This window comes from Cebus imitator, unplaced genomic scaffold (genome assembly GCF_001604975.1).
Source record: "Cebus imitator isolate Cc_AM_T3 unplaced genomic scaffold, Cebus_imitator-1.0 Scaffold54, whole genome shotgun sequence".
Classification (NCBI taxonomy): domain Eukaryota; kingdom Metazoa; phylum Chordata; class Mammalia; order Primates; family Cebidae; genus Cebus; species Cebus imitator.
In genome coordinates, this window is record NW_016107369.1 from 3,554,489 (window position 1) to 3,563,361 (window position 8,873).

The 8,873-nt window shown below is 44.0% G+C and overlaps 1 protein-coding gene across 2 annotated transcripts in view; it reads right to left on the bottom strand.

Moving 5' to 3' along the window:
- The window catches only part of FLVCR2 (FLVCR heme transporter 2), a 64,393-nt gene that overhangs the window by 24,041 nt on the left and 31,479 nt on the right, over positions 1–8,873 (bottom strand). For both annotated transcript variants that reach the window (XM_017528603.2, XM_037738525.1), the window contains exon 2: positions 3,229–3,370. In XM_017528603.2, the coding sequence (XP_017384092.1) occupies positions 3,229–3,370 (142 nt within the window). The remainder of the gene's footprint in view (positions 1–3,228; positions 3,371–8,873) is intronic.

Consider the following 8,873-nt stretch of genomic DNA (forward strand, 5'->3'; position numbering starts at 1 on the left):
TTTTAGTAGAGATGGGGTTTCACTCTGTTGGCCAGGGTGGTCTTGAACTCCTGACCTCAAGTGATCTGCCCACCTCAGCCTCCCAAAGTGCTGGGATTACAGGCGTGAGCCACCACCCCCAGCCCTGATTATTTTTCCTAATGACTGCTGGAAGGCTGAAATCACTGGACATCCCAGGTAGTGTTCAAAGATCAAGGAATCTCATAGTAACCAGCAAATAACATACCACAGAGAACTGAAGAAACACGCCAGTAACACATGATGGAAAAGCAGCAAAAGCTAAAGCACTGGGATTGGTGAGCCCAGTTAGTGGCTTAGCACCACAGCTCCTCCCAAGGGGAAAGGGACTATGCTGCCCCAGCTTAGCACAGAGCATGGCATGCAGCAGCTGATAAGTATTCCCTGAATAAGTGAAAGGGGTCTTATTCTGCAAAAAAAAAAAAAAAAATTTAGGGTCCATTCCTAGTTTCTCAAAGTCTGAATCAGACCTCCGCCTCATGACAGAAACAAGAAGATTGGCACATGCTTCTCCAGGAGCAGACACTCTGATATGAAGGACTGGAGCATCACAGCAGGAAAGCCACTCCCTTTGTATAATATTTTCAGTACAACTGGCATGATCATTTTGACTGTATGGATCACCAGTCCATTTTCTAGGGGGCAGATCGGTTTAACTAGTTGTTTCGTTAAAGTGACTCCCCTATTAAATCCAAACTAAGTACACAGGAGTGGTGGCTCACTCCTGTAATCCCAGAACTTTGGGAGACCAAGGCAGGCAGATTACTTGACGTTGGGAGTCCAAGACTAACCTGGCCAACATGGTAAAATACTGTGTCTACTAAAAATACAAAAATTAGCCAGGTGTGGTGGCACGCGCCTGTAGTCCTGGCTACTCGGGAGGCTGAGGCAGGAGAATTGATTGAACCCAGGAGGCGAAGGTTGCAGTGAGCTGAGATCATGCCACTGTACTCCAGTTGGGGCGACAGAGTGAAACTCTGTCTCAAAAAAAAAAAAAAGAAAATATTCCAAATAAGCACCTTGTGGCCTCCTCTACACCCCAAGAGAATGCTCCTGAAAGGTCAGTAGACTGTCACCAGTTAAAGGAAGCCCTGGAAATGAATTTTACTCTCTTGGCAGATCAAAGAGGCCTTCCACCAAGAAAATGCCCTTGCCCAGACTTCAGAGTCCTGCTTCCTCCTTCTTTAGAAATAGTCCTGGATATTAGAGTTGGGAGCTTCTCATCCATTGTCTTGCCTCTTCACCTTCCCTTAATCAGGGGAAAGAATGAAAGGCAAAAAGTTTGCTCATCTCTACATCAGCAGGTGTTAGCTTAAGGATTTGGCAACCACAAACCAGAACTCAGATATGATTTTTCAGGTCTTTACTCAATTAGCAACTGTCTCTCTGTGCTTGATAATAAAATGCCCAAATAGAAATGTCCAAACTCCAGATTTTCAACTGCAAAGGACCAGGCCCTCATCTGCTTGAGAATTTGGAGCTGGACATATAACTTGAAACTGAAAGTCTGGCTAAGAGGCCCCGGCTGTATCATTCTTCCCTGCTCTCATCCATAGCTCCCTTGCTTCTCACCTTACCAGGAACACCAAGTTCCCCGTCTAAGACATTCTGCCAGTTTTTTAAACCCATTAGGTGGCCTTTCTCATCCTGGATTCTTGGAGGGAAACAACGCCGTGAGAACGGTTGAATGAGGTACCCAATTATAGAACTGCTTAACTCTGGAGGTGGGGCCAGCAGGCAGGAATGAAACCTTTAACATATGAGTTGGAACTTTCAGGTATTAGGAAGAAGACTGGTTAACCTTTACACAGGTTACTAGCTGAAAATAAATTTATCAAAGCTCATATACTATCACTCAACTGAAAAAAAGAGGATGTAAAAATTGTCTTACCAAATACCTCAGTCATTAAATGCACATGGATATAAAATATTAACAGTACGGGCCGGGTGTGGTGGCTTACACCTGTAATCTCAGCACTTTGGGAGGCCAAAGTGGGTGGATCACTTGAGGTCAGGAATTCGAGACTGGCCTGCCCAACATGGTGAAACTCTGTCTCTACTAAAAATAAAAAAACTAGCCGGACGTGGTGACAGGTACCTGTATTCTCAGCTACTCAAGAGACTGAGGCAAGAAAAACACTTAAACCCAGGAGGCAGAGGTTGCAGTGAGCCAAGATTGTGCCACTGCACTCCAGCCTGGGTGACAGAGCAAGACTCCATCTCCAAAAATAAAAAATAAAAAACAAAATATTAACAGTAATTATCTGAGGTTCACAGTTGGGATTAACCTATACGATGACAAGTTAATGGTCATTCCCTTCTCTATGCTTTTTTGTATTTTCTAGATTTTTCTATAATGAACATATATTAGTCTTATAATTTTTTATTTTTTAAAAGAGATGGGGTTTCACTGTCTTGGCCAGGCTGGTCTTGAACTCCTGACCTCGTGATCCACCTGCCTTGGCCTCCCAAAGTGCTGGGATTACAGGCATGAGACACTGCACCTGGCTTACTCTTATAATTTTTTTAAAAAGCATTAAAGATGCACTGGTACATGGGCGAGAGAAGAATTTAAAAAAAGAACATAAAAATAAAAATAATTCTTAAAAAGCATTAAAGAACTATGATACCTAAGTATTGTCAGGTTAATCTATGAGATTATTAATTTTATGGATCAATTTCAGTTTTGTTTTTCAGAAATTTGGAATAGGGAGATAGATAAGCTTAGACTTGACTCCAATCTCTGCCACCGATTAGTTATTTAATCTTGAATACTTTATATAACCTCCCTTAAGTGTCATTTTTCTCTTTGTTAAATAAGACTGATAATGGTATCTCACTGATAGGGCTGCTGAAGACTAAATGAAATCAGGCATGCTTAGCACAGTGCCTGTGATGGCCTAAGTGCTCAGTGGCTTTCATCAAGGAGACTAGCAGTCTAGCCATTACTTCCAATGAGATAGGACTGGAGAACAGGTTAATGACAATTAAACCTTTCCTTAGCCACTAACAAAGTGCACAGGACCAGCTAGCACTGTGTGGGAACAACTGCCCAGGCTAAAACATTTGAAGACCATAAGAAGCCAAGACAACAGTTTTTGTAAATATCTATGGTATTTCAGGGCATGTTCACAAGGGTCCCACCGAAGTCAGCAGAATCTCCCTGCCCCTTTGCCCCCTGCTGTCCCATCAGTCTACTAATGACCTTACCAATGATGACAAGGATGAGGAGGAGAGTGGCCACACCTCCTATTATATAGAACATGATGCTGATGTGGTAGGCAAGCTGGTCCCGGTCTTCGACGTTGGGTACCAAAACAGGAGGGACCAAGAACCCAATCGCAATTCCAAGCTATAGAAGACAGAGACAACCAATCACAGTTACCAATGGCCAAGGGAGGTGACAGCACAAATGTAAAGAGACTCTTAATAAGAAATCTAATTCCGAACTTCCAATCTTTCCTCACACCCAAACAGGGATTATTTCCCAACTCAAAACACCAGAGAAATCTTTCTTCTGACTGGCGATTGGGCTTATACATCCTTCTGACCACCCTCATTATCAATGCCTATTGAAAGTATAGTTGATGATCTCAATACAGGCTGGCTCTTCTCTAGCTGCACATTAATGAATGATGGTACCTCTACTCCCATATCTGGAATAGAGTAAAATAACATTGATTATTTTTTTCTTGTGCTACTTGAATTTTTAGTTTCGCTGAATCTGTTAACCCAGAGCTGAGAGCCCAGCTGGGGAGAAATTCTATACCCTGCAAGCCCAAGAACTTGCAGTCAGTAAGAGCTAGAAGTCTAAAGTTGTTATCACATTTACAAGCATGAAAGCTTCAGTTTATTGTGTGAATAACGTAGTAACTTCTAAAGCATCTGTAGTGTGAAGTCACACATAACTACATAAATGTATATGCACAGAAGATAGGCACCTAAAAAATGGCTATAAACACACACACACTCTCCCAACAAATTAAACCGTTTTTTATCTGGATTGGAGTCCAAATTCCAGTGACCTAGCAGACTTGGGTGTTTCCGAGGTCAGAATGGCTTGGCTTCAGTACTGACTGGCTGTGATACAATTCCCAAAAGCCCTTCTGCTGTGCATAATATTGAAGCAGAAATGGGAAAAGAGCTTGTGAACTCAGGCAAGCATCAAATTTCAAGAGTGAAGGAAGATGAGTAATTATTTTGTCTTAAGGTCTCATTTTTCCTTTATTGCACTTGAAAGAGCTACAGGTAAAGAAGCAATTCGCTTTCACTCCTTATTTTCACACTATTCATCAGCTTTCAATCTGCTGACTGCCTTGATTGGTTTTTCAATCTGTCAATTACAGCCATTCAAGGTGGTTACTAGTGGTTCTCAGTTCTGGAATATTCACAAAAGTGATCACTCATCTTTTCTGTGTAGAGCTCTTTAGACCAATATGTAATCAATCAACCACATGCATCTTTAAAATGTACTCTGCTAGATATTTTAGGAGGTACCAAGAGGTATAAGGCAGGGCTCCTGCCTTCAAGGAGCTTAATAATCTATTAGCAGGAAAAATGTTAAGACAAAAATATAACAGATAACACAACTGGCCATATTTGTGGGTTGCGATGATAGAATATTACAGTTTGAAAGTTCTTCTGTAATCCTCTATTATAATTACAAACCCGGTCATTACAGGAGAAAACAAAGGCCAAGTGAGGTTAATTGAGCTCCGTGACTTGTTGAGGGTCACCCAGGGTTCTAGCAGAGTAGAGGTGAGAAAGCAGATCTCCTGTCTTCTCTGGCCAGTGCCTCCCAAGCTAAGAACCTTGAGAAAGGCCCAGGTAGGCAGGATTCTGCAGAAGAAAGGCCTCTTTTGTGTCCTTGGAGCTTTATCTGATCCTTGGTCATGCTAGTTTGTCAGAGTCAGGCTTACCTGCTGATCTGCAAGACTTCCACTGAAGGTAAAAACCAGCCATAAGCAGGGGCAAATACAACCTTCTTCATAGCTGGGAAGCTGGTCCCACTCCAACTCATATATGGCCTTCTAAGTGCTTGGGGTTGGAGGTCTGGAAGTTAAGTAGAATCTCCCAGGGTCCCATTTGCAAGAGTGAGGAAAGATACAGACATCATCTGAGGCTCTGTGACTTTCATTTCCAAAGGAAAATTAAAGCTCTGAGGTCCCAACACAGGATACCCTAATCCCCAGTAATCTTCTGTTCCAATAAAGAAATCCTCCCAGCTGGTGCCACACTGTACACCCTACTCTCCTGGGGTGGCTGGACTCTGTTCGTTCCATCTATACACTAAGCTTGAGTGAGTGCTGATCAACCCCAACTCCAGCCAGTGGGGTGAATGGGCGGGTCCTAAGAGTGGCCTGCAGTTACCCCAGCTGGGCAGCAATGCTGTCTCACGGTAACCTTTCTCAAGGAGGAAATTGGCTATGGAGGTACTTTGATGCCTAGTGCGAAAAACCAAAACATAAGGATTAGACTGTAAGCTGCTTCCTCTTTTGTTTTTTCAAGACATATTTTTTCCTGCTTCTTGAGAGCAGTGTTTAGGGAGAGTCTCTTTCTAGTTTCTAGTTCATAGGTCTGTCTCATAGTCATGGATGGATGGATGTATGGACAGATGAACATTAGTAGAAAATCCTGGCTACACAAAGCTGGGAATTACACATCTCCCTGTTAAGGTCCAGGTTCTTTCTACATTGTACTCACAGTGGTAAGAAAAAAAAATGTGTATGGGAAAGTAAGGAGAGGGTAGGATGCCCTACTGTTTCTTGAGCATCTGTTATGCACTGAATATGTAACACACATTATCTTTTAATTTAACCCCAATAACTTTATTTATTTTAAATTTATTATTTTTATTATTATTTGAGGTGGTGTCTCGCTCTGTCACCCAGGCTGAAGCGCAGTGGCGCAATCTCAGTTTACTGCAACCTCCGCCTCCCAGGTTCAAGTGATTCTCCTACCTCAGCCTCTGAGTAGCTGGGATTACAGGCGCCCGCCACCACACCTGGCTACTTTTTGTATTTTTAGTACAGACAGGGTTTCATCATGTTGGCCAGGCTGGTCTCAAACTCCTGACCTCAAGTGATCTGCCTGCCTTGGCCTCCCAAAGTGCCAGGATTACAGGCATGAGCCATTGCACCCAGCCTAACTCCAGTAACTTTGTAACGACAAAAAAGAGAGATAGGTAAAAAAAAAACTGCTGCTCAGCACCCTGCCCAGGGTCACATAGGCAACTAGCAGAAGAGCTGGGATCCTAAGCCACTTCTGTCTGATGTCAGAGCCCAGGCTCACTTTGCTGCCTTCCATGAAATGTTGGTGTGATACTAGTTAACACAGACATCTATTTGGGTTTTTCATTAATTTTCACCCATTTGGGTTGTCATTAAGAGGAAACATCTTGGGTACAAATCAGAGACCTGGGGCCTGAATCAGTGAAACATTAATATAAAATGTGGGAGAACACCTCGCCTGGTGCATTTGGCACCTTTCCTGGAGACCCACCTTGGGAATGCAAATGAATGTGTGTCACTGCTAACTGTTTTTGAGTAGACTTACATCCCTGTACGTGTTGTAGTTTTATCATTCTCAACAAAACACAAAGTCATGGGCAAAGTACAAAATTCATTGTCAAACCAAGACATAGTCTTAGCTCTTCTGGAACTTACTTTTCAAAAATTAGGCTCTTTTCACTTTTACCTATCCCATAGCAGTATTTCCCAACCTTGACCCATAACAAACATCACCATTTGTCTTCCCAACCAGATTACAAGCTCCATGAGGGTAGGGCTCGCATTGATCTCTGGAGCCTGCCTCATGATAATACTCATCATTGTACAACATATAGAGCTTTACATAGAGTACCTCAAGCCTCACAACAACCCCAGAAAGAGGGATCTAATGTCATCCCAGTTTCACAGATGATGAAACTGAGGTGGAGGAGGGCTGACTTGCCCAAGGTCACACAACTACGGCTAGCAAAGCTGGAGTTTTCATTGCTTTTTTTTTTTTTTTTTTTCTGAGACAGAGTCTCACTCTGGCAGGCTGCAGTGCAGTGGCATGATCTCGCTTCACTGCAACTTCCGCTTCCCGGATTCAAGTGATTCTCCTGCCTCAGTCTCCCGAGTAGCTGGAACTACAGGCGTGTGCCACCACGCCCAGCTAATATTTGTATATTTAGTAGAGACGGGGTTTCACCGTGTTGGCCAGGATGGTCTCGATCTCTTTACCTCGTGATCCGCCCGCATTGGCCTCCCAAAGTGCTGGGATTACAGGCGTGAGCCACCGCCCTGGCAAAGCTAGAGTTTTCAACACACAGCGCTCCAAAGTTAGGTAAGCTTTATAACTGTAGTTTACTTCATTCCAGTAGAAGGTGTTTAACAAAAAATGTGATAAATGAAAGGATGGAGAGGCAGCCTGGGATATTTCATTTTTATTTTCTGTTTTATTTTTGCCCTTTCAGCAAATTGAAAGGTGACCTCTAAATGCTATTGCAATGTCAGTCATCAGGAGCATTTCCAGAGCAAATTTCACAGTGAAAAACATGTCTATGTAGTCTGAGGCCTCTGGTGACAGGAAGAAGCCATACTTTGAATGATGTGTCACTTGTAATTCTGGCTCATGCATTTGACAGAGCAAGAATAAAACCAGAAAACCACCAGGCTGCATCTGGGGTAAGATTTCCATACCTAGCCCATTACACAACACAACACACATGCTATACCAGCTCTGAGATCCACGGAAACACTGTTTCCCATCCTCTTCCACCACCCACTGTCCCCATCCACCATCCACAAAGCCCTAAATCTCACTTGAATCAGAACCCTAGCACACAGATGCCCTCCTAAATCCTACCTAGTCAAGGGGCCAGAATATGGCCAGGACATCCAGGGAGGATCCCAGGGCATCCACAAAAGACAAGGCAAGGAGCTCTGTGTCCACACGGCAGTGAGGGCTTCAGTCCAAATGGAACAGGGAAAAGAACCAGTAGTCCCCATCTGAGCCTTTTTCTGGGTCCCAGGCACCTCATCCTCTTGACCCAAGCCACTGGAAACATGGATCCCGTTCTTGTTAGGAGACAACAACCTCAACAAACAGATTCTCACCAACAAAATATTCATCTCCCAAACGTGCGGTGCTATTCAGACAACGGCAAGCCCATCCTCACCCCTAGTGCTGGGTCCCAATTCGCTCAAACCAATTGGTTCGTTCCTCTCCCCTGGGCACAGTCATTGGCTATGGCTGGACATGTTCCCTTAGATTTCAGGGCTTTCAGGAGCTAGCTTCCTAGTGCTGAGTCAAAAATATCCCATACTTGGCTGCGGGCGGTGGCCCACACCTGTAATCCCAGCACTTTGGGAGGCCAAGGTGGGCGGATCACTTGAGGTCAGGAGTTTGAGACCAGCCTGACCAACATGGAGAAAGCCCATTTCTACTAAAAATACAAAATTAGCCGGGTGTGGTGGCGCATGCCTATAATCTCAGCTACTTGAGAGGCTGAGGCAGTAGAATCGCTTGAACCTGGGCGGCAGAGGTTGTGGTGAGCCGAGGTCGTGCTATTGCACTCTGGCCTGGGCAAGAACAGCAAAACTCTGTCTAAAAAAAAAAAGACCCATACTCCATAAACATGTAAAACGCTATATATCAATTAAAAAAAAAAAATCGCCGGGCGCGGTGGCTCAAGCCTGTAATCCCAGCACTTTGGGAGGCCGAGGTGGGTGGATCACGAGGTCAAGAGATTGAGACCATCCTGGTCAAAATGGTGAAACCCCGTCTCTACTAAAAATACAAAAAAATAGCTGGGCATGGTGGCCTAAGCCTGTGATCCCAGCTACTCAGGAGGCTGAGGCAGGAGAATT